Raw genomic sequence first — 26,335 nt, 5'->3', positions numbered from 1 at the left:
CCACATCCCAAGGAGGGCATCGCTTATTTTAAAGAGAAAACAGAGTGATATATCTCCCCTGTGCAAAGACAGTGACTTTGGCTGGCTGTGGAGCAGACAAGCTAGCTCTACCATCCAGTGCCTGCTGGGCCAGTAAAGAGCAATCAAAATTAGAGACTGGTGCTGGTGTCAGTTCCATGTAATTTATATGTGCGAGACAGACTATTTAAAAGTAGTCAGGGGACCCTGTGTCCTTGAAGTAACTGATCTAACTTACATAGATGTGGTAGTAGTAGAGTCGGTGTGGTTAGTCACACCAGAAAGCGCTTCCCGTACTGAGATACCACGTGAGGTTTCAAAAAGAAGAAGCAGAATAATCTTTTTAGAATCAGAATACTTTATTAATCCCTAAGGAAATTTTGTGTTTACCTTCAGCACTGTGGCGTTTCTCCCTGATGTGCTCATGAGCAGCAGCTACAATTCGCTGCAATAAATCCAACACAGCGAGCTGAACTGATACAGACTCTCTGGTCACCATGAGTCTGTGGAGGACGCTGAGTAGCTCCACGCTCAGAGCCTAAACAGACAAAGAAAGTCAGCACTCGACCAATGCAGTTTATTATTAGGAGTTAAATGAGCTTTGAATGACCCTTTCTAGGTGAGCGCATGCAGAGTGAAGCAGTAAACCATGCAACACAGAGAGAGATGACAGCCATTAATATTAATTGAGGTTTTAGGTTTTTGTTGTGCCAGCTAAAAAAAACAAAACAACAACTATTATTTACACTACCCTATATTGCATTTAACTGTACAGAAGAGTCATAACTTCACGTCATTATTCACTGGGAAATAAATACCGCACATATAGAATTGCCAGTCAAATTCAAACCTGTACAATTTAGTTTGGATTCTAGTGTCGAAAGGCTAATGTTTCAAATCGTGTTTACTGTGAAAACTAGTAAAAGCTGTGCCTCACCTGGTCATTTCCAATCTTTGCTCGGGGCCACGAAACTTCCAGCAGCACCTGCAGAGCTCTCAGACAGGAGGTGATGGTCTCCATCTGGTCCTCTGAATGTGGAGAACAGAGAAACTCCACGCTGATCCCTGAATGCGAGACCAACATGATTGGAGTGAAACTATGGAACAGTCTGAATATGGAATTAAAGCAATGTCCAAACATAAAACTGTTCAAAAAGAGTTATAAAAATATGATCTTCTCGATCTATAAAGAAAAGGAAAATATTTAAATTAAGTGAATGTCTCTATTTAAAAACAAACAAACAAACAAAAAATTCATGATGTGATATTATAGTATATAGTATATCAGAAATCTGTTCACTATTTTTATTACAAATTATATCGGTAAGGAAGCTGACTAAATATTCACTGATAATTTATGGCAAAGGGGTGGGATTAAATAAGTGTATACTTCTTCCCACTCCCTTTCAACATGTAAATTAATCAGAATGTTTTTTTGTATGTAATTTGTATAGTATTTTTTTTCTCTCTTATTTCTTTTCTAAATGTACTTGTATATTGTTCACATGTTGAAATAAATTACCAATCAATCAATCAATCAATCAATCAAAGTCAATACAATAGGACAGAATTTAATACATAAACACATTTTACTCAGCAGTTATAACCAGTTTGTTACCAAGTATGAGGTGCAATCTGTCAGTATTAATGTCTTCCGGACTCTTTGCTCCACCCACAGAGCTTCTGTTTCCCATGGAGGTAGGTGTTGCTGGTCTAGATAGGTTAGCAGGCGCTTCATCTGACATCACGAAACCTGCACACACACGTAAAGTAACAGATACTTTTACATGTATCTGCTTATTGCAATGAAAGAACAGCGGTATTAAGAGTGAGAAGGAGGAATACTAACCTGTGCTGTGGAGCCAGAGGGAGGTGGCATGGAGGATGGGAGCCCAGGACGATGTGTAATGACGTCTTGCTTGGCTGACAGTCTCTGCTGTGTAGAAGGAACCTCCTGCATGAGAAAGAGGGAGAGGAAAAAAATAAAGAAACACCATATCTCTCAAAATAAAATTATCTAATCACAGCTGTGGTCCGGATTACTTTATTAGGGGAGAAAAGCTATCTATACCTGGCCCTATATGAAAAAAAGAAATCAAAACAAGTTTATATCCCACCTGTTGCAGGTAGCTGTGATGAGTACTCCTGTGGGAGGGTCAGTAGTGCATAGTCCTGTAGTGCTGCCAGCCATAGACGGCTCAGTGTCGATAGCTCTGATTGGACCAACTTCAGAAGGCCCGCCCCTCCTGACTCAGAGCCTGAGCTGTCACTGGCCAGAGAGGAGACCGATGGGTCAGCTGGTCTATGAGAGCTTTCTTTTTGTTTGCTCCTCTGAACAGCTACAATGTAAACCTGACAGAAATGAAGAAAACCACAGAAAATTGCAGCAATAATTTAATTTATTTTCTGCAGAAATATTTACGATTGATACACAATACTCATTATCTAGATAATATCTTGCCAAAAACAAGATGTTGGAGACATTTGGTGCTTAGGGCTGTTATTAAAAACCCTATCAAGTCATTCTGCCTAACACGCAACAAGTTGTTATCAGGAGAGTATTGAGGTAAGTGCTATTCGAAACATTATCCTGAGCTGTATCATCAAGAATATTTTAGACACACGAATGGACGTTTGGATTCAAGTCTTTGCGCTACTATTGCTGCAGAAAAAAGCAAAACAAAAAGAGAAGTATTTTTTTCTGCAATAAAACATTTCAATAATGATGTAAGATGACGAGAAGATTAAAAAACGAACGACTAAAAAGGGTAAATACTCACCTCAGCCCAGGCTTTGAGAACAGCCAGTGTCTCCATGGCAGCAGCAGCCTCATTGTACAGCTGGCTTGACGCTTCCCTTCCACTCTGGACCTTAGCCAATGAGGAGACAAGGAGCTGGTGGACACGTCGCAGGTCACGGAGGTCACTGACTACACCACTAGCGATCCATGCACTACACACCTGTAGAGGAAAAGGCAGCATTAAAGGTAACACTTTACATCTCTGTTCATTAGCTGACGACCTGCAGGGCAGACAGAATGACCCGAGCAGCGCAGCAGTGAGGATTATGAAAATGATTACTGACAACTGTTCACCTGGCAGGCTTTGGCAGTAATGTCAGGAGGAGCATCAGCGGTGAAGGCGGGTCTGAGAGCAGCTCCAACCTGCAAACACATACAAATTAAAATACTACAGGACTCTGACACAGCAGATTCTGTAGCATCTTTTCAAATAGAAAAAAAGTCAGGATTTTCAGGAGCCCGTTTACCCCTGTGTAATGTCACCTCTTCTTTTAGTAACTTGCTGTTGATGGCAACTAAAATCAACAGTTCAGATGAGTTACTGATCCTTACATTAGCCTGGTACTGCTCCAGGATCACATGACCAGGAAACTCTGGTTCTGGAATGGCTGAGAACTGTCTGATGATAACCAGGAGTGTTTGGAGCCCTGCTAGTCGCAGCTCATCACTGTGATCTGTTGATGCCATAAACGCCATGCGTACCAGGTCGCCAAGATGGAGGACCAGGAAATCTGAGAGAAACGGGTGAGAGATCAACGATGTCTGAGACATCCAGAAACATAAACCGAGCAAATCCCTGTGAGGTCTTACCAGTGGAGTCATGCAGGCGTCGTTCCTGAGCAAGAGGCATGTCAAAGTGAGCTGGGTCGGCAGTCTCGCACTGTGCTATGATGCGACACACACACTCCATGGCGAAACAACGTGTGGCTGAGCGCAGCGCTGTGAATGGGCCACCAGACTCAGACCGGGCTCTGAAGGCAGAGGAGTCATCATCTTTGCCAGGGTCTGCGTCTTCATCCTCCTGTTTCGACTCCAATGGGGCACGACCATCTTTAACACAGATTTTTAACGTCACAGACGCTATCAGTGACCCATTAACTCATAATCACCAGGTATTATCTTAATCCTCAGTAGTTTTCAAACAAACTGCCAGCTTTTTTCCATTCTACACATTCAAAGCAATCATCAATGAAATATTTCTTTTTCAGCTGACCCCTCCCTCCTTTTTTCTGACAGAACCCAGATTCCCATAAAATAAAATTCTGTCCTTTAAAAAAATATCTTATTCTTTATATAATTTAAGCCCTTTAACTTTTAGTCTGAAAACAGAAATGTAAACTTGAGCTTTTGGGTACTCAAAGAAACAGCTACAGGCTGCCAACCTCCTGAGCCCACCTGTAGTTGCAGACAGGACATCTTTGCAGAGCTTCAGCCAGTGGGCCAGTTTGCTGCTGGTGGCACTCGCTGCCATCATATGAACCAGAGTCTCTTGAATGTCCTTCCTCAGACTGAAGTCTGACTCCTGGTCCAGCAGAATGAACAGAGCACCTTCGAGACCGACCTCTTTTATAGTGACATCTGCTCAGACAGATCGAAAGGATTAGGTGAGCAAAGATGTAGAAGAGAGGTGCGCTGCAATAAACTGCTCATATGCTACAAACAGAAGCAAGTAACTGTGTGTAAGTGAAATTTAATGATAAAACAAAATCAAGCAAATTTCACTGCACAAAGAGAGCTTCACAAGCAATGAAACACACATCAATAAAAACGTGAGATCAACAGAAGTCAGACAACAACAGTGAGCTGAAGGGCCAGAGAATAAAGTTCATTTATTATCAATCCAAACAAAAAAAAATGGACTGCTAACACTAACAAACTGAAAAATGCAGTCCTGTTAAAAAAGAAGGCTGATAATCATCATAGTTTCCATAAAATGTCTGTTTCTTCTCACCAAGTTGCGTGTTGTCTCGTCTTGGGAGCTCTTTGACCAGAGCAATGGCATGCTCAGAGACCTCCAGCGCTTCCCGCTGGACAAGCTGGCGCAAACACGCCACCACGGCCCGGCGCAAACATAGGAACGAGCTGCACAGGTTTGCCTGAAACACAAACACACAGTTCACACACATAACAACTCTACCTGACACTGTACTTTTTCATCAGGGGAAAGCATGCTGCTAAAGACAGTGTTTCATCCAGGAGTTGTTTCCACCAAATCTTCAAGGTCCGCAGCTGCGGACCTTAAAAACAGCCCATCAATATGGAACAGTATTCTCTCAAATAATAACGTTTACAAGTTCCTAAAACTGAGTTTGAGTGGAATACTTTGTTTTGTTTTTAAAAGTCTGGCTAACAGCACAAAAAACAAAACCGGTATATTTTTGGGTTTAATATTCACATTAAAAATTCTACAATTATAGAATATTGTGCTTTTAATCAAACTTTGTTGTATGAACAAACAAAAACAATCTACAAACTAATAGTAGCAACACTTTCTCCAGAGGAAACACTGTGGGGGATAAAAAAACAACGGAGGAACTTTTTGTCAGAACTGCACTTGAGGCTGTTAATGTGTTAGCTGAAAAGCAAACAAAGTGAGAGTAGATAGTAAATTAAGAATAAACACTCAAAGAATAAGAAAAAAAACTTAATTAATACTGTAAAACAGGGAAAAAGGTTAAAATTCTGCAAAACAGAAAACTGAGCTGACAGGATTCATTCCAACAGAATGGTGTGTTCATAAGTGACGAGGAGCTGTGTTAAAACAGAGTGTCAGTGACACAGTGACTCTGGGCGATACGGGCATCTTTTTTGAGATCACATTTAAAACTGTTATTTATAACAAATTTCTGAGCTAGCATACCCTGAAAAATACAACTGTAAAAGTAGTACAAATAGGCACTATACAACTACTATACTAGTGTGTTAACAGCCTGAGGTGTGTCTAAAAATCTCACTACGCCTTCCTAAGATATGTTCCAATACCTAGCTGATGTATAGATATTTCCACCAACAGTTAAGCAGATGGTGATGTTTGTGGAAAATCAATTTTGTGGTTCTTCCTGGATGCAAAAATGTCAGCTAAGGAAGAACAGCCAAGTCTGAAGCTGCTAATCAGGATCCTGATTAAACAAAGCCACAAAAGCAATCATTTTGTGCTTAAATAAAGAAATAATATAAAAATAATCTAAAATCTTTCCTATCTGTCTAAGTTCTCAGGATATTTATTGTGAAAGGAACTTTGTGTGAAGAGTATTTTTATCGCCCAGACCAAGGTCACAGCAACAGAAAAGTCACAATGAAAAAAAAAATGAAAAAAAAGAGATTACAAAGCTAAAACTGAGAGACAGCAGCTGCGGACCTTGGGGGAAAAAAAAAAAAAAGAACCTACCAATACGGAATAATCCAACAAGATCTCCTGTAAGACAGAATGATCAAAAACAACACACACTATAAATCTGGACGAACTCTAATTTCGACACAGCAGAGAAACATGGCAGGAAATGCAGTATGCAGAGATGAAATATGAATCCAGTCGAGTTTGGACAAGTTGTGTCTGTCAAACAGGAAGCATGATGATGTTTAACAACATTTTATCAAAACTGAACCCAACAACCCTATAACAGCCATGACCGTGTATAAAACCTTTTTGTACTCAATGTCCCTCTGCGATTAATAAAGTCTCTCTGATAGAATAGAATAGAGAACAGAATAGAATAATCCTTTAATTGTCCCACAAGGGGAAATTTGGTTGTAACAGCAGCAGAATGAAAAACACATATACAAACAAACAGTACACAGCACACATACACAACATACACATTTTTTTTACACATTTACATCAAGGCCAATCGTTACCAAAAACAGAGTTCTGTATAGTTATTAATATTAAATAAAATTAAATACAGATAAGAGGCCCAGGTTGTAGTGTGAATCGGTTGATAAGATAGTGCAAGTTACAGCACTGATGTAAACATCTATGTTTGTTGGGAGCTATATTGATTGTACAGTCTGACAGCTGCAGGAAGGAAGGACCTGCAGAAATGCTCCTTCATGCATCTAGGAGCATGGATAAAGTCTCTCTCTGAAACACCATATTTTAACATATTTTAATAATAAACATCTAGTGACAAATCAGGAAAAAAAATCAGAATATTTGTCAAATATTTTGCAATTATTTGTTCTTTTTACCCCGAGTCACCTCAAATGGGCTGGCATTCATCAGCCTATCAGTCCACTGTTTACCTCAGCTGTCAATATGCCGGGTTTTCACATCTATTTACTCTGGAGGAGGGTGTAAAGCTGCATTTGTGAAAGCAATCTGATTTGTGGCGATGACTCAATTAACCTCTTTTTCAAGGTATCCCTTGAAAAAGAGGTTTTTAATCTCAATGGGATCTTCCTAGTTAAATAAAGGTTAATAAATAAATAAATAAACCTCACTTCCGCCCCATGACAGCGACACTGATGGTGTAATTATGTAATCAAACTGTTTATCATAGGGAAAGTGTCATTTTTAGAGCATTTGAGCCCAATGTTAGCTAGTTAGCTTATAAATAGCTGCTACTTTTACACCCAGTACTTTGTCAGCTATCTGGTGATGGGTCGCATGTTTTATCTGTTGACAGTAACTAACTGTGACAATATAGTAGTAATAAATAAGTATGTTTATGCACATTTTCTTATGTTAGAGTCTTGATTTAAGTTCAGGACATGAGGCTTGAGGCGAGAAGGAAGAGGAGGAGATGGAAATGATGCAGGAGAGAGTAGTGGTGGATGAGGCAGATGAAGAGAAGGAAATGATAATGCGAAATACAGTGGTGTAATTATTAAGTGGAAAAAAATCCTAACCTTAATGTTCCTGAGTGAAAAACTGATTGCCCTCTAAACCCAATAACTGGCTGGGCTACCCTGGAGCCAGCAAAAACTGCTATCAAGCCTTTGTGATAACTGGCTTCTAGAGCTGTGGAGGGATTTAGAGCCACTCATCTTTGCAGAACCACTGGAGGGTTTTCGAGCATAAACCCCCTTTTTTAAAGTCATGCCACAGCATCTCAATTGGATTCAGGTCACGATTTTGAGTAGGCCAATCCAAAGTTGTCTTTTTGTTTTCCTTAAGCCTTTCAGAGGCGGACTTGCTGATGTGTTTTGATTTCATTGTCCTGCTGAGAAACCCAAGTGTGCTTCAACTTGAAATCACTATTTCACACAGGGTAGATTTGGATTTTTTCCCCCTTAACAATAAACACCATTTAGAATTTGCGTTTCATGTTGACTTGTGTTATTTTTGACTAATATTTACATTTTTTGACGATCTGAAACATTTTAGTGTGACAAACATATTAAAAAAAAAGAGTTATTTGTGACTGAGGCTTTACAGAAGTAGAGTTTTAAGCTTTGGTGTTTACAATATCAATGAATAATCATAAGGTGAGGTTTAAAAAATATACCTTCTTTGCCAGAAAATGTGATAAATGTCAACTTTTTTGGTCCATGTTTTCTTTTGTAAATACAAAAAAAGGTTTCTTGACCAGTGTTTCCCAACCACTATGTGCCGCGAGAAATGAGTAGGTACGCCTAGGAAGATTATCTGGTTCCAACTGATTAGTACTCTAAATCACCAGCGTGAGTAATAGGCAGAACAATTACATTCTCTTCCACTAGAAACCAGTACAACTACCTGCTATAATTAAATAGAATGCCAACTGCCAGTAAAACAGTCATGCTGTGAGTGAGACAACGCGGCAAGTAATAGCAATAGATAAATATTTGAAAAGAATCTGACCTGGGTCCTGGAGAAAATCCTGACCCAGATGAAGGCCCTAGCATGAGTAGTGGCCAGAAGAAAGCAAAAAAGGTATCCTGGGGACAAACCAAAACCAATTCTGCTATGCCTGGTGCATAGGGAAAAATGATCAATATGCTTTTTGTGACCTTTTTGTTTGGTGGTGTGCCGTGTGATTTTTCTAATGTGAAATATGTGGCGTGGCTCCAAAAGGTTGGGAAACACGGTTCTAGTCAGCTTATAGAAAAGAAAAAGCTATAGAAAGCCATGCCTCCTCAGGTGTACTTACACAGAGTGCAGGTACAAGGCTGGTCAGGTTGACGTGTGGAGGTGAGAACATGTGCAGCTGTTGCAAACAGGAAATGGCCCTGGCCTGAACAAGACAGTCTGGACTGTCTTGCATCACTCCACATGCAACCAGACAGCTGGAGCGCAGACCAGACACTGCTGCGCCATTACCTGGAGTCAAAAACACAAATCACTTACACATCCCTAAAACATTCTCTAATTTTGAAACTGTCCTTGGGTATGACAAAGGGGTTCCATACCCTGCAGGTCTGGGCCCAAACAGGTGATCAGGCAATGCAGGCAGCGTCCTAGGCTGTAGTGCACCTCAGGGTGGGTGGGTGGAGTGGAGAGCAGCAGCCGGAGCACGAGAGTGAACGATGGTTCCGCATGGGTTCTATAAAGACCACCTGACAGGTCGACCACCAGAGAAAGACTGTAGAGAGACCAGGTCTGGACACAGAGATACACAAAAGGTATGACCAGCAAGAAGGGAAAAAAACCAAAAAAAACCCCCAAAACAAAACAGAAACCTGGTCCAGTCTTAACTTTCTCACCTTAAATCCTTTATACCTTGAGACTTGAACAAATCAAACGAAGCACCCTTTGCAGAGCAGAAGGAATGCACATCAAGTTGCCTATTAGCCAACCCTTCTCCTGATTTAAGCAACAGTTAGGTGGGGCTTTTGTGCTCACACCTAGAGCTTAGACTTTAGCTTAGCTTGTTATTCTCCGATGTAAACGTGGTTCTTATATCTTTTACATTTGTACATATAGAGTCAAACATACAGATATTCCCCCACTTGTCCCTAAGCAAGTTGCAGATTATACCAGATACTGCACTTAAAGTGTACCTCTAATTCCAAGTCACTTAAAACAAAGTAATGACTTGCCAATCTCATAAACCAATATTTTCTTTACAGGAACATAAAGAACAAATCAAATGTTTAAAATGAGACATTTTACTATTTCATAATAAACATTTGATATTTCCTAACGTCTATTGTAAAAACAATGGGTTTATCAGATTTGCAAGTCATTGCATCTTGGTTTTATTTACACAGCCTGCCGACTTTTTCAGAATTGGGGTTTTAAGTGTTGCAGAAGTGTAAGCAGTAAAGAAATAGTGCAATTTAGCTTGAAGGTTCCTGTAATGTGGTTTGGTGGAGAACAGAAGCATAATGAAATAATTTATCAAATGTTTTTCTCAATTTTCTCATTCTGGTATACAGACAGATAGATTTAGAAGTGTGTAAGGGTAAGCGTGTACCTGGACCTCGGGTGAGGTGCTGTCCTGGCTCAAGGTGAACAGGACTCCCAGACAGGTGGACAGGTGTTGAGGTGAGCTGATTCCTCCAGTGTAGCGGTATAGCGCCCCCAGAGCCAGGGCATAGCCACTGCGTGATGCCGCATCTCGAGCAGTCTTCAGCCTGCAGACACGATCAACAAAGTCAACTGTGATATTAACCAACATTATATTCATGAAAAACGTCCAACTCTATTTGTTCTAGTCTCCAGGGACTGCTTTTAATTCATTTAACACAGCCAATATCCAATGCTAGAGTATGAAAGAAAAACTACAGGTTTTGGTAAGGTACAGGTTAGTGGTCATTTATTGGCCTATTCTGCTCTTGCATAATTTGAAAAAAAAAAAAACCCCAAACAAACAAAAAACATATTTACATTAAACAGGGTCGTACAGGAGATTAACTGAGGTGTTGCACATAGATAAACATTTACTATTGAAGACTGAAAATCATGCAATAAGATCAGTGAAGTCCAGGAACAAAAACGTGAAATTGGGACACTAAAATCCCACAGCTGCAGTTTTCTTTTTTTAAACGACAGACATCAACTGTCATCGTTTCCTGTCTTGAACACAGTGTGATATCTTTGGGTCCAGACTCATAGCCACAGCTATGTGAAATTTGTTTTGAACTATTTCTGGCTTATTATGCAACTTCTGTGTGTTTCAGTATATTTTTGTATCATGACCTACTTTGTTTATGCTGTTGCTCTTTTAAAGAGAGCACAGATCCAGATCAGTTTCCTGGACGTTTTTGCCTTTCCCCTGCATTCTGTGGCAAGAACTCCTAAAAGAACCAACTAACTAAAAAACTTGAATTTTGACTACTATAACTATTTTCATCAGTGGGATGAAGACAAGTGTAAGAAGTGGTACACAAAGCTATGATTTAACATCTGCCCACCTATCAAAGCAGAGCAGGGAGATAGAGACAGTGAACCCTGGATCTCCAACCACTTGAACCAGTCGGGCTAGACCTTCAGCAGCCAGGCAGCGTAGCAGAGGACTGGTGCTTTCCAGTGCCCCCAACAGGAGCGACAAGGCTGGGGGCCGGATCTCCTCAGGCCCCAGAGAGCCCCGATTGCTACCTTGATGCTGAGGAGAGGTTAGTTATGGTTATTTCGTGATAAAGTCATGAATTGTGAAAGGTTTATGTTTTTCAGAGACTGGAGCAAAGTTATGCTTAAAAAAAATTTGTGATGCACAATTACTTTTTTTTTTTTTTTTTTTTTGTAAATGGACATCTTGGTGATGTTAAAAAAATGAGACTCCTAACAGTCTGTAAAGTAAGTATTGTCTCTCTAAATGTCACTCTCCAGCACGGGTGTCAAACTCCAGGCCTTGAGGGCAGGTTTTAGATGCGTCCTTGATCCCACGCAGCTGATTTAAATGGCTAAATTACCTCCTCAACATGTCTTGAAGTTCTCCAGAGGTCTGGTAATGAACTAATCCTTTGATTCGGGTGTGTTGACCCAGGGTGATATCTAAAACCTACAGGACACCGGCCCTCGAGGCCTGGAGTTTGACACCCCTGCTCTACAGTCTCTTGAATTTTCTACAAAGAGATGCTGTGACCCCTGTGGTTGGCCCTGAGAGCTTTGCCTCAATACCACTCTACCCTGTCTGTGTTGGCAGACCACTCCAGCTTGTGATCCAGTTGAACTCCCAGATACTTGTAAGGATGTGACTATTTCGACATCAGTCCCACCAATGCAGACAGGGTCGGGATCTGTTCCTGCCAAAGTCTACCACCAGCTCCTTTGTTTTGGCCACATTCAGCTGCAGGTGATTCACCTCACACCACCACCTCATGAAGCAATCAATCAGTCCTCTGTACTCCTCTTCCCATCCCATGTCCATACTTCCAATAATGTCTGTGTCGTCAGAGAATTTCTGGAGGAGACAGGTTTCTGTAATATACTTTAAGTCGGCCGTATAGATGGTGACAAGGAAAGGGGACAGAACACTTACCTGGGGTGTTCCTATGTTGCTGTTCAGACTCTCAGACACAGTCTGTAAGATGATCAATGTCACTGCCATGTGGTTCATACAGGGCATTCCAGTTGATGGCTTCCAAAGCCCCACAAAGTGTCTCCCTAGCCCCCTGAGACCACCTCTTCACAGTTTTTACAGTCACTGACGTCCGCTGAACCACTGGCCTATATGCTGCTATGAGCAGTACAAGGTTGTGATCTGACCTGTCCAGTGGAGGGAGGGCAGTGGAGGTGTAGGCATCTCTGACAGTAGTAAAAAAATAGGTCCAGTGTTCTATTGTCTCTTGTGGTGCATTTTACAAACAAACATCTTGTTCTCAAGTTATCGCAATCACCGGATTCTTACAAAAACGTACTCTGACCCTAAGGGGGAATGCACTGAGATTTAAACTTGTCTGAGATTTTTAATAAATGTACCTTGTATTAATTTAAATTGATCAATTTAAAAATCCAAGGCGACTTCCTACTTGAGTTATCACATTCGCAAACTTAGGTGTCCACGCCACCTGCCCATCAACCTTTTAGAACTGAGCGGTAAAAAATCAACAGTAATAGCAAACACAGTTAACCAGCTAACTACACAATATGCATCTTGGTCCTGAGAGTGGTATGCTGATCTCTTGGGTACTATACAATACACATGCGTATTGTATAGTGCACTATTACGGAGCATAGAAAGTGCAGTTTAGTGTGCATCTCATCACTGCCTTGCAAATGCAAGATTGCACATGAAGTGTAAGGATGAGCACAAAAGATTAAAAACAGAATAATGGCAACTGTTCACTTAAACATCAGGGTTTTCATTAATACCGGTTTTCTGGAAGATACACAGGGGTTACGCAGTTGCAGTACCTTGAGCAGACTGCAGAGGGCAGCACAAAGGTGAGTCTGGATAGTCTGCTGGCGTTGACCCTTTAGCTGGTTCACCGTTTCCACAAACTGCTCCAGTATCTTCACCCTGACACACAGGACTCATTATTCCACAGCTTTCTAAGCTTGGCTTAGAAAGCTTATCTATCTGGCAGAGCTGCACCAAACTGTAGCCCTAACTGAGAACAAAAACCTGCATCTCAGATTAGGACCGTGTCCTTCTAAAGAGTACAAACTTGTTGTAATGTTCAAAGAGAAAGCTGTGAGGGTTAAACTATTATAGCTCTCACCCCCTGGGGCAAGTTTTAGACATAACTGTATGTGTTCGTCACTGATGTAGTGGTGCTTATAATGCCAAGACTTTCTTCAAATATAAAGAAAGAAAATAAATAAGAATTGTAAAATGTGCAGAAGTGCTGCCTTTATTGAGGCAGCTTAAATTTTTTTGCTGTGGTTTGTTATTACAACAACATTAAGCATGCAAATGAACAGCTAAATAAATACACAATGTCCTTCTCGTGTCAGTCTGTGCTGGTTAGGCTGTCAGAGGTCGCTTACCTCTGAGCAGAGATTATGTGAGGGAACACGGCTCCAAAGAGATGGATGGAAGTGGTAGCCAGAGCGACAGGGGATGGAAGAGGAGCGGGAGCTTCGTAGCCCCTCTCACAAAGACTGAAGGGGTCATTGTCCAATGATCCTCCTCCCACACTGCTACTGTGGAGCTGCAACATAAAAATAAAGCAGTCTTTCTGATTCTAATCCTCAGACTTGTCAAGTTTCTCCCCCTTTGAGCCATCACTGTTAAGAGCTGGGCTGAAGCTCACCTGTTCTTCGATGTATCTGTGGTCAGTGTCATGGAGGGCAGGGCCAGCCAGTGGTAGGTCGTCACAATGACAGAGGGGAGGCAGCAGAGAAAGCTCTGAACATGTCTGATTCAGGTTGTCCTGACCTGACACATCAGACACCAGCTGATTCATCACCAGCCCAAAACTCTCTGTAGTTGGAGAAGAAAACCGACTCACATCAACTACTGCTGCAATCTTTTTTTTTTTTTCTTTTTTTTTTGGCCTGTCCCGTTTGGCTCTTTTGCCATCAGAATTGTTGTCTAAAGGCAAAGAAAGATGCCCAACGGATTTACTTTACCAAACTGACCATCCCAGCCTTGCCGTAATGGTCCATTTGATTCACCTTTTATTGTTTATTTTATTTTCACTTACTGAATACGGGACAGACTTGACTGGGGGAAAGAAGGGGAGAAAGAAAGAGGGAAAGAGAAACAGCTGAGAAGAGAGACGGGGGAGAAGGGCAAAAGACAAAAACCAACAGAACGGGCAGAGAAAAAAAAATGCATATATCAATCACCTGGATCACCTGCTGAGAAAGAAAAAAGAAAGCAAGCAGAAGAGAACAAGAGTAATAGAATAAACAACATCACAATGATATATGGGAATATGACAGTAAATACTAAATGTTAAACATTATTGTGCAGCACATAAGATCAACAGAACACAGTGTGCTTTGAGGTAGGAGCCAAAAAGGGTGTAGTTTGTGGGTGTGATCACCCGTGTGTACACCTGTGAGCATGGACGCGCTTGTTTTTTGTTTTTTTAAAAGGTTCCTTCATGTAATAATCTGCTAGAGGGTGTGGGGGGGCCACAGCCCCGTCCTCCAGGGCGTGAAGCAGGTGTGGAGGAGATCAAAACTCCAGACATCCAGAGGCCCCCAGAACACAAAAGACCAAGGAAGACCAACAGAGGGGCAGCTGCGCCACTGTCCACTCAGCAGCCGCGGAGCAGAAGCCAGGGGGAGTTGCAGTGACGCGCCCGTGAGCTCCGCCGGCAGCCAGCTGCGCCTGAGTGACCGAGCCCCAGGCCGAGAGGCCGGGGGCACCCCACCTCCAAAGTGGCCCGAGCGAGCCCCAGGCTCCAGGCCCCGATAAGCGGCCGCCAAGGAGTGAGCCGGTGTGTACCTGGACGCCCATCCCCGGACACAAAGAACCACCAACGCACCGATGTCTGAGGGGGTCCGCCACTGGCAGGGGAAGTGGTGGTAGGGGGAGATAGGCCTCCAAACCTTGGAGGGCCTGAGATGTCCCCAGAGAGGTGGCGCCTGACACCCAACCTGACATATAGACACAGACATACAGGCACACACAGATACAAACATCCATTCCCACCCTCATGCTCTCATATGCACTTACTCCACACTCAACCAACGTGGAGACAGACATAAAGAGACGTTGTACACACGATCACACTCCCCAAGCGTACTCTACAAACCGGGTCTAGGTGCCCCCGCCCCTGGAGGGGGGAACTGCACCCAGACCCAGGTGGTGTTTCCCTTTTCCCTGCGGTGGGGGGAGGCAGACCGCCCCGACTCCGCAGCAGCAGGTTGTCCTGACCTGACACATCAGACACCAGCTGATTCATCACCAGCCCAAAACTCTCTGTAGTTGGAGAAGAAAACCGACTCACATCAACTACTGCTGCAATCTTTAGCTACCCATTAGTGTCTACAGGAACTGTTAGATATTGAAGTTCTGCAGATATGTGAAGTGACAATAAACACTGGACAGTGTGTCTATAAACACTGTCCAGGTACTCTGTTTTCTCATTTTTGCCAAACTTTTACCTTCAGTAATCAGAGCTCAAAGGTTCAGCTTCAAAGTAAAAATTGCACCTTTGAAGGAAACCTCCATTTACAGTTCCAGAACACCAAAAAACAATATTCCTGAAGATATTCCTTCACCTTTACCAGATACATTCAGTGGGGCAATTTAGAATAATGCTGCAATGGCAAAAATGAGCAGATGTGAGTGGAACGTTATGTCGGTAATATAACAATATGCTGTTGTTTTTAAGACACTACCAGCCAACTCATTTGAATTCTAACAATCCCTGTTCCCCAAAAAGTTGGGACATAAATAAAAACAGAATGTAATGATTTGCAATATTTTATTCACAACAGAACATAGAAAACGTATCAAATGTTTTAACTGTGAAAAGAAAAAAAAAACAACCCCAAAGTAATGTAACTTTGAATTTGATGACAGCAACATGTGTCAAAAAAAAAGTTGGAACAGTGTCACTGTGCCCAGTGATAAACCACTGGGGCATAAACATCTGGAAACGGATGAGACCAGCTGCTAGACTTTTGGGAGAAAAATGTTGCCCCCATTCTTGACTGACACAGGATTCTAACTGATCAATAGTCCCGAGTCCTGTTTATTATATTATTTATTTCAAAATGTTCCAGATGTTTATAACTGGTCAAACATCTGTACTACAGGCAGGCATCTCTTCAGACTCTGTGAATCTTTAAATATTATGAGCTTTATTATGCTGTAATCTTTTGCTACCCATCACTGTCTACAGGAGGTTATACAGATATGTGACCCAAGTTTTTGCAATTTTGCATCGAGGAACATTCCAATGAAATTATTCAAGATTTGTAGATTTCTCAGTTTAAACATTTGAAATGTTTTCTATTGCATCCTCTTTCTTTTTTTCTTTTTTTTTTAAATAAACATTTTACAAAGTAGGGACTGTTTTCCAACATGGGATTGTGAGAGCAGAACAAATAAATGTGTCAAAGACAAGCAGATCAAAAGGAACAAATAATGTACTAACAAAAATAAGTAAGTAAGCACACTTTTTATGCTTGTGTTTCTCAGAGTTTAGGGTACATAAGTTACCATGAAAGAAGAATCTATATGTTTTTGATATACAGGTGAATCCTTAGGAGTTGCTCACAACTGGTCCTGAAGACGGTGACTCAGGTGGAAAGCTGGATGTATTCAGCTGGGAGTTGCGTTACTAAAAACTAATATGAACCAGAAATCTGTGTGTAATGGCTGAGCTATTGGATGTCTAGAACAACATAAATCACTTATTGGATTATGAACTGTCTGTCTGTTAACATATTTATCTGAACCTAATATTATGAAATTGAGAAAGTAAATGAAAAGATCTGCTAAAACTAGAAAAAGTTGCATTTCCTGCAAAAATGCAGTGTGAATGCCATGTAGTGGAGTCTGCTGAAAACAGCTGAAAAGCGGTGTAGAAGCAGAAGTGCTTGCTGAAGATGGCTGTATATGTGAAAGGATACACTGAAGAGTGTCAAGAAAACAGAGTGCATGCAAGAGGGGAAGATGTGTGGCAACCGTCACAGGTAGGATTCGAACGTTTGCCACCGGGTCTCACGGCAGCTGCTCAACCAACTGAGCCTAACGAGTTCTGGTCCCAAACAAAGATATGATGAGAGAAAAAATGTGCACTGTGGAGCAAAGCTGAAATTTGCTGAAAAGAGGTGAAGAAGCAGAACTTTGTGCTGAAAACAAGTGAAAAAGCTGAAGTTTTAGCTGAAAAGGGGTAAAGGAGCTGAAATTATTGCTGAAAAGAGCTGAAAAACTGAAATTTGTGCTGAAAAGAGGTGAAGAAGCTGACAATTCTGCTAAAAAGTGCAGAAGAGGCTGAAATTTGTGTTGAAAAGAGTTGAAAGTCTAAAAAAGAGCTGAAAAAACTGAAAATTGTGCTGAAAAGAGTTAAAACAGTTGAACCGTTTACTGAAGAAAATGTTGCCATAAGCAGTATTTGAACCCGGCCCTCCTGCTCTGAGAATGGCAGCTTATCTCACTGAGCTAAGACATGGCTCAGCCCGGCAAGCTAAACTTGTGATCACACTGATAATGTGCTCCCTGTCAGCAAAAATCAGCCAAAAAAAAAAAAATGGCATAAAAGCTTAATATCTCAAAAAGTATAAAAGTTATGAGCACCAAAAGACATAGCAGGCATTAGCAGAAGGAGCAGAACAGTTTAAAGTTTGAATGGTGAAAATCGGCTGAAAACTGAGGGAGTAGTTAACCAGCAAAGGTCGGAGCAACTAGAATAAGGTAGAAGAATAAAGAACTAGAAAAAGTTGCATTTCCTGCGAAAATGCAGTGTAGTGGAATCTGAAAAGAGCAGAAGAAGGAGAACTATGTGCTAAAAACACTGTGTTGAAGCTGCACTCTGCTGAAAACTGCTTTATTTGAAAGGGTACACTGAAGAGTGTCAAGAAAGCAGGGAGAGTGAGAGGAGGGAAGATGTACGGCGAGGACAACAGGTAGGATTTGAAGCTGAGCCAAACTGGTTCTCAGGTGACTGAAAAGAGATGAAACTGAAAATTGTCTTGAAAAGAGGTGAAGATGCTGAAAATTCTGCTGAAAAGAGGTGAAGATGCTGAAAATTCTGCTGAAAAGAGGTGAAGATGCTGAAAATTCTGCTGAAAAGAGGTGAACTTTTTGAACTTTCTGCTGTAAAGAGATGAAGAAACAGAAAACTGTTCGGAAATGAGGTAAAGAAACTGAAAATGTTGCTGAAAACAGGTCAAGAAGCTAAAAATTCTGCTGAATAGACATGAATCAGCAGAATTTCTGCTGAAAAGAGGCGAAAAAGCTAAAATTTGTGTTGAAAAGAGTTAAAAAAGTTGAACTGTTTATTGAAATTTTTTTTGTCATAAGTGGGATTTGAACCCGGGTCTCCAGCTCTGAGAACGGCTGTTCATCTCACTGAGCTAAAACACAGCTCACCCTGGCGGGCAAAACCAGTGATCACACTTGTAATGTGGTCCATTGATTTTAATGGGCCAAAAAAAATGGCAAAAAAAAGCTTAATATCTCGAAAAGTATAACAGTTATGAGCACCAAAAGATATAGCAGGCATTAGCAGAAAGAAAGAAAGAACAGTTTAAAACTTGAATGGTGAAAATTGGCTGAAAACTGAGGGACTAGTTAAAGAAATTGGCAACTAGAATAAATTTTATTCTAGTTGAAAAATTGCATTTCCTGCAAAACAGACTGATGAGCAGTCAGAATTAGATCGCGGTGAGAGGCGAAAAATGCCGTTTTTTGGTGTTACAAAACGTTGTGTAACTCAGAACGTAGGTGGGATAGAGGCATAATTCTTGTACTGGGTGAATCAGCAGACTTTGGTGTACTTTCACTGCTCTTTGTACCTCCGTCGTGGAGATATGACGAGAGAAGAAACAGCTTCATTTTCAGAGTTAGAAAACTGAGAGAAGGACAGATTTCCGCCCCTCAAACAAACGTAATTCATGGCTCAACGGTAAGATAATTGTGAAAACTGCTTCCACTGTGAGTGTCAGCAGTGTCTGAAGATATATTGGCACAAGCCTCATGTCTTAACTTCGCTTCATTAAGGAGATATGACAATTTGAAAATCCCTCCCGTTACAGGATTTCAGCACTGAGTTTCACAACCTCCCCATAGACTTTGAATGGGGAATTTTCAGACCTTGTGTCACTTCGAGGCAAATTGTGAAAAAAACGTAACTCGCACGATAATGATAGTGACACTGTCTTAAAGCCAACAAAAATACCTACGTTTTGATGTATAATTTGTGTGGGTTCAGCGAACATTGAGTAAGCAACAGGAGTTTGTTCGTACATGAAGAAGGGATTCAGAGCTTAGAGTGCACGCACTCAAACTCTCAGTCCATAGCAACGATAACAACCCATGCAAATCCTCATAATTCATACAAAAGTTAAAAATTAATTTAAGGGAAACGGTAGAACTTATGGAAAAGCTGAATTAGACAATAGTAGCAGAAGGACAGGAGAATAGTTTAAAGGTGGAATGGTGGTTCTAGGTGAAAGTATGTGGAAGTAGTTAAGCTTCAAATAATGCCACTTAGAGCATTTTATGGGATATCTGCCATTCACTTCAATGGGAGCAGAAACTGGATGAAAAAATTAATATAGCAAAAAATATAACAGTTATAACAACCAAAAGATATAGCTGGAAAGAGCAGAGCTGACAGAAACTGTAAAAATTTGAATGGTGATAATGGCATAAAAACTGGGGGACTAGTTAAGCGGCAAAAAACGTACGGAAGCAACTAGAAAAAGAAAAAGAAAGAACTAGAAAGATTTGCATTTCCTGCGAAAATGCAGTGTGGATGCTTTAAAGCTGAAGCTGTATGCAAAAACTAGCTGAAAAAGCTGAAAAGTTGCAGAAATTGTAAAAACTTTGCAGAAGCAAAGGAACTTTGCTAAAATGGAATAACTTAGCAGAACTGCAATATCTTAGAGGAAACATAATACTTGGCAGAAATACAATAGCATAGCAGAACTTAGCAGAAATATTGTAACTTACCAGAAACATGATAACTTCTCAAAAATACAAGAATTTAGGAGAAATAGTATAAGATAACAGAAAGAATATATTTAGCCAAAAATACTTAAGCATTACAGAAACACTATGATTTAGAAAAATAGTACAACAGAGCAGAAATACTGTGATTTACCAGAGACACTGTGATGAACTATGAATATTGTAATTTTAAATCAATACTATGTTTTAGCACAAATACTATAATTTGACAGAAATACTATATTTAGCACAAATCTTATAAAATAGCAGAAATAGTATGATTTAGCACAATAGTAATAACTTAAACAGAAAAATTGGAAAAGCAAAATGGACAGCTGAAAAAATGCTGAACATGCTAAGGGTCCCTCAAATATACTTGTTAAATGAAAAAAATTGGCAAAAAAAAATATAACAGCCACACAATCACAAATATGGACACATATGGAAACACACATGCACAGAGAGAGAGACACACACAAGATCCAATTCAGTCAACCAGTCTAAATATATTGAATTTGAATCTTACAATGAGATCATCCCATAAAAAGGCTTCCTCTCTCTCTCTCTCTCTCTCACACTCACTCTCACACTCACTCTCACACTCACTCACTCACACACACAGAGAGAAGTAAGTTTCTAGCTCAGTCAAGCAGCCTTGGAGCTGCTGAATTTGAATCCACCAATCAGAGAGCCTGTGCACAGAGAGACACAGGATTTTTGCAGTCTATTTCTCATAATGACGACTCCCCTCAAATAAATGACCATAATTTCCTAACCGTAGGGGCTAGAACGGTCATTCTTACACCGTTTTGTTCAGAAGAGATGGGGGAATCTTAAAGTGTTGACAATTTATCATTAAAATATGAATTATTAAAGATAATTGACTTCTAATGCACCATAACTGAGTAGAGCAAAGCAAAAACTGCCTTGACTTGCCCTCAAACAACGCTTTCTAACTCTAAATCTATTTGGAGTATCAATATCATTCTTTCACCGTAAGAGACAGCAGGCTTTGGTGAACAATCATGGAAATTTTCAGGTCTCTGTGGAAATCCATTAAAAAGATATGACGAGAGAAAAAAGTGGTTCATTTCCAGAGTTTGAAATCTGAAGAAATCTGAGCGAAGGACGAAGTTCCTACCCTCAAACAAGTCTAACTCATTTCAGAACGGTAATAGGTGAGAAAATAATTCTTGAATTGTGAGCGTCAGGAGTGTCTGAAGATATACTGGGACAAGCCTTATGTCTTAACTTTGCTTCGTTAAGGAGATATGACGATTCGAATATGCCTCTCATTACAGAAATCAAGCGGTGATTTTGAACAAGCTCTCCATTGACTTTCTATGGAGAGTTTTGCGACTTTGTGTTGGTCTGAGGAGATTTGCCAAAATTCTATAAATCCCACAACAATGATAGTGACATTTTCGGAAACCCATCAAAAATACCTACGTTTTGATGTATAATTTGTGGAAGTTGAGTGAAGATTGAGCAAGTAGCAAGAAGTTGTTCGGACATGAAGAGAAGACTGCAAAACCTTCAGTGGCACACTGGAAGCCAAGTGCACAGCAACCATAACAACGCATGTATTTTGTGAAAAATCACAATTTTGCAACTGAAAACTTTAAGAGGCATAAAGGTAAAACGGTAAAAGATTTGAAAAAGCTGAATCATACCTGAATAGCCCAATAATTTGAGAACATTTTAAAGTTTGAATGGTTGTTCTACGTGAAAATATGAGGAAGTAGTTAAGTTTCAGAAACAAGCAAATTTTAGCAGAATTGCAGAAGTTTCCCATTCATTTCAATGGGACAAATTAAGCTTAATATTTTAAAAAGTATAATAGTGAAAAATACCAAAAGACATAGCAGGAATTAGCAGAAATAGCAGAATATTTTAAAATTTGAACGGTGAAAATCGGCTGAAAATTGTGGAAGTAGTTAAGTGCCAAAAAGTGTACGGAAGTCCCAAGAGGAACTCAATAGTGTGGATGCTTAAAGCATCCACACAATAAAGAGAAACAGGATCCCAATAGTGTGAATGCCTCACAGGCATTCACACTATTGGGATCCTGTTTCTCTTAATCAGGTCAGGTCCTTAGTGTGGCAATAAGGACCTGACCACATAGTTCATACTTTTGACACACTTTGTTCCCCAGTTTCTGCTTTTCCAATCCCAGGCTGCAGCTTTTCAGCTGCCAGCGACACATACACATCAACCCCCAGATCCCAGCACACTCCTTTGAACAGGGGAGGCCACAGCCTGCCACATACCCCCATCGCCCGATCTAGGCCGGGGAGTCGTCCAGCCTAGCCTACCCACCCCCAAACATCTGCGTCCCCGGCCCATGGACCAGCGGCAGGGATGAGTGGGACCAGGGGTCCAACCGCATCACCAATGTAACGGGAATGACGGACCCGACCACATATTTCACTGGTTTACACACTTTATTTCCCGGTTGCTGCTTTTCCAATCCTAGGCTGCAGTCTGCAGATGTGCCCAAGCCACACCCTGCCACAATTGGTTTTTAAACATCCACATAAAAATATATATAACTGAAATAATCAATATATTTTTTGTAGCTTTGTCTATAGGGTTATTCATGGATGCAAAAAAAAGAAGAAAAATTGTGATAATAAAAGGCAGAAACAAGAGACTTTAATCAAAGGAAAGGAAAGAAGGCAATGAGATACAAAAAGAGGACAACAGGCAAAAAGATGCAAGTCAAAGGAAATGAAAAGAAGAAAGAAAATAAGTGCAAAACAGTATCAGAGGTGAAGCATTACCCTGGTAAGTTTGTGGATGCAGTAGAGCAAGCAGCTCGTATACTCTCAGCCTGTAGACGATGGACCAGCTCTTAACTGAATTGCCATAAGACCTGAATAGAGCAGGCAACCTGGAGACATAAATAAATGGATACTAAGACTATATAACTGAAAATGACATTAAACAAATTTTTTAACATACATTTAAACAATTCTATACAAGTAAAACCAACGAGGCACTAACTTGGTAAGCAGAGCCACAGCACAGGTTAATGGTGTGAGTAGACGGCTGATGACTTCATCAGTCACAAGCTCTCTACAGTGCTGCAGCAGGTTCTTCATCGCTGTTCAGACACACAGTTGAGAGAAATTTTAACTTTCTTTCTTAATCACACACACACACACACACACACACACACACACACACACACACACACACACACACCTACCTCTCTTATGGTGACATCTAATTGACATCTAATTGACATAATGCTTTCCCTAGCCCCTTACCTTAACACTAACAATGAAAAATGAATGCCTAACCCCTACCTAACCATAACCCAAATTTAACCCTGTCACTGAAACCACATTTGGAGTCTCAAAAATGCCTTCCAACTTGTGGAGACACAGATTTCTGTTTGGCAGTGAGTGTACCAACCACTGAGTGCTCCAGAACGTCCTTCGAGTGTAACCTGCCACGTGAAGTAGTCCCCACGTCGGAGCTCCATCTCCTGCTCACGAAGTGAAGCAGGAAACACACATCTCCACAGTAGAAGCAGGCGGGGCAGATGGTGCTCCACCACAGCTGGACCTATAAACACAGATTAATACACAAGGCACAACAAATTCCTATCAAATCTTTCATCTCTCCAGATACAAGCTCTCCAATCTACCACAGGGCCTCCTCGGAACACCTCAATGTAGAGGAGCAGCAGCTCTGAGCCCATTCTAAATAACTGAATTCCTTACTGTGTTGCTAAAGGAAAGCCCATCCACCCCTCAGAGAAAGCTCATTGCTTGTATCTGAGATCTCATTCTTTGGAACTAACAATAATAGTGCTAATACAGTTTGACGGATTTATTGCATTTCTCACCCGAACATTTGAAACACTTTTATAATTCAAAAAAAAAAAAAAAAAATCATTACACTTATCTGTTTTAATTTAAGAATGTTCTGCTGGTCAGTTACAATAAATTGGAGATTTGGAGCAACAGAGGGAAAAAGCAGGAAGTGGAAGTAATTATTAGGCATGTTTGTCTCACCATCCACTTCCCTGCCTACTCTGCTGGTGCATCAACAGCAAACTACAACCTATAAAAATTTACCAGTCAACAGCTGATGGTAGAAACAGGTTACTGAATAAACTCTTTGGTGTGACAAGGGATTTAATCAAATAAAATGTTAGTTCAAAGTTTAATATTATATTGTTATATTAGAGAAGAGGAGATTTTATTGTGGTACTAGATGAAATGATGTCAGTCATGGGGACCTGTATACCATGAATTTCTTTCAGGGAAAGCAAAACCTTTCAAATACTAATATCCCCTAAAGAAGCTGCAATCTGTAAGGGCATGCTTCTACTCCATCTCAAACACAATGGTAATGAAGATGTTTGCAGATCTTCACAGTTTCCTCTGGTATGGTGGAAGAAGATTTAGAGTGTAGTTCAGCAGTTTTACCCAGCGTGATTAAAGAGGAGATGAGCAGCCAGCCAGCCTGAGTCCTCTGGAGAGAAATCTGACTGTTCTGAGAGGCTGAACGGAGGAGGTCTTCTGCCAGATCCAACACCATCTACACACATAGATACACAACATAAATAATAACAAAGTGGAGCTATCAAACAAACTCATAAACAGGATTTCAGCAATAAAAGTAGTAGCCATGAAACTGTTTCAAAATAAAATTGACAAAAGCTTCAAATCACTCTAATGATGATGTGGTGATGCAATTCTGAAGATGTGTATGGCAAAATGTTCAGTGTAATAATGTGGTGCCAGTGTACACACCTTGTCCTTGGTGTGTGGAATTCCAAGTGGGCAGTGCTGCACTGCTGCCACCAGGGCAGCAATAGCAGCTCCATACCCAGCTACAGCGTCGGGTGAGGATTTCAGTGCCACTAGACGTTCGACGCAACAGTCCAGGAGGAGAGAGCAGTGAGACGGCATAGCCATGGCAACGCAGCGCAGGCACCAAGCAGCAGCCAGCCTGGCCAAGGTGGCTGGGTGAAGGAGGACAGAGATCACCGTGTCCAGGAGGGCTGGATGCATGAGTGGGAGAGACAGTCAGTCATACGCTGAGATTTTGCAGGACTTACGTCCACCTTTGTGAATACATTTGTAAATCACATTTCTTACATCACAACAAGTATTTTATTTGCCAGCTACTCTGAAAAGTAATCAGCTGCAGTGAGATGGATGTACTCCAACTTCACCATCTTAAGCTGCGATGGTATTAGGTTCTTCTCTGTAGGTTCAGTGTGCTCAGGGTATAGTGCAGTGGAAATGCTCCCAAAATTTTGAGATATATTAGAGACATTAGCCAATATAAAAAAACAAAAAAAACAAAAAAAAAACACTGTTGTGCTTTGTTCTACCTCCAGTATGACCATCTCAAAGTCTTGGGAACATTTCCAGCTAGAAGAGGAGCACCCTTAATCAGCAATGTACAACTGGAGTTAGTATCCACCTCACAGCAGTGTGGAAGATGTTGCATAATATGTGATGCATAGAGAGACACAGAGGTGGTTACAAAGAAAGAAACAAAGAAAGAAATATCTAAATTAAAACTGCAAGCAGTGATAAGAGGGCTTTTGCACTTTGGTGCACACCCTGGCTTGCTGTGGTCGAGCTGTGTTGCGATCCACCTTTGCTATAACTGAGCCTGGGAACTCATTGTTGTGGGCAGACTGATGGTCTGCTATGCCCACTAAATGGTGGTGGAGAATACCCACTAATTATGCATCCGCTCCTATATATATCATGAACAGAACTACCAATGAATTTTATATACATGGGATGATAAGATGTTCATTAAAGTACAATAGAAATGTTTAATTTTTACTGTGAAACATCATCAGTGTTTGAAGTTTATTCATGGTATCACGGACACGCCCTTCAAAAAAAATCTCTTAAATCCCAGGAGGAGTTTGAAAAAGTACAAGTGGTGGGAAATGCAAAAAAGATGTCAAAATCAACTATTAAATTCAAAATGGGGGACTTATGGCTGGTCGGGTTTAGGACATCAATCCAAAATAATTTTTGTGTCTCTTAGGATGTTACATGGGTGTGCCAAATTTCGTACATGTATGTGAACGACAGAGGTGGAGTTAATTGTTTGCAAATTTATAGGCGCTATGGAAGCATTCTGC

The 26,335-nt window shown here is 40.8% G+C and overlaps 1 protein-coding gene across 3 annotated transcripts in view; it reads right to left on the bottom strand.

Moving 5' to 3' along the window:
- The window catches only part of heatr5a (HEAT repeat containing 5a), a 55,378-nt gene that overhangs the window by 7,997 nt on the left and 21,046 nt on the right, over positions 1-26,335 (bottom strand). For 2 of the 3 annotated variants that reach the window (XM_085256158.1, XM_085256159.1), the window contains exons 10-33: positions 24,975-25,225; positions 24,648-24,759; positions 23,626-23,778; positions 23,212-23,311; positions 22,989-23,098; positions 13,880-14,049; positions 13,614-13,777; positions 13,038-13,143; positions 11,096-11,286; positions 10,156-10,315; positions 9,149-9,338; positions 8,890-9,059; positions 6,207-6,233; positions 4,770-4,914; positions 4,214-4,396; positions 3,629-3,868; positions 3,371-3,549; positions 3,113-3,181; positions 2,799-2,978; positions 2,136-2,370; positions 1,868-1,972; positions 1,637-1,771; positions 956-1,083; positions 409-556 (exon numbers count right to left, since the gene is read on the bottom strand). In XM_085256158.1, coding sequence (XP_085112284.1) covers positions 409-556; positions 956-1,083; positions 1,637-1,771; positions 1,868-1,972; positions 2,136-2,370; positions 2,799-2,978; positions 3,113-3,181; positions 3,371-3,549; positions 3,629-3,868; positions 4,214-4,396; positions 4,770-4,914; positions 6,207-6,233; positions 8,890-9,059; positions 9,149-9,338; positions 10,156-10,315; positions 11,096-11,286; positions 13,038-13,143; positions 13,614-13,777; positions 13,880-14,049; positions 22,989-23,098; positions 23,212-23,311; positions 23,626-23,778; positions 24,648-24,759; positions 24,975-25,225 — 3,651 coding nt within the window. The remainder of the gene's footprint in view (positions 1-408; positions 557-955; positions 1,084-1,636; positions 1,772-1,867; positions 1,973-2,135; positions 2,371-2,798; positions 2,979-3,112; positions 3,182-3,370; positions 3,550-3,628; positions 3,869-4,213; positions 4,397-4,769; positions 4,915-6,206; positions 6,234-8,889; positions 9,060-9,148; positions 9,339-10,155; positions 10,316-11,095; positions 11,287-13,037; positions 13,144-13,613; positions 13,778-13,879; positions 14,050-22,988; positions 23,099-23,211; positions 23,312-23,625; positions 23,779-24,647; positions 24,760-24,974; positions 25,226-26,335) is intronic. The other variant, XM_085256160.1, reaches the window with a different exon arrangement.

The sequence above is a fragment of the Mchenga conophoros genome, linkage group LG19 (genome assembly GCF_057382185.1).
Source record: "Mchenga conophoros isolate Kocher_MC1m ecotype Shallow Benthic linkage group LG19, M_conophoros_male_GT1.1, whole genome shotgun sequence".
Taxonomy (NCBI): Eukaryota; Metazoa; Chordata; class Actinopteri; order Cichliformes; family Cichlidae; genus Mchenga; species Mchenga conophoros.
Note: the sequence above shows the minus strand (reverse complement) of the source record. Positions and strands in the feature narration are given on the sequence as shown.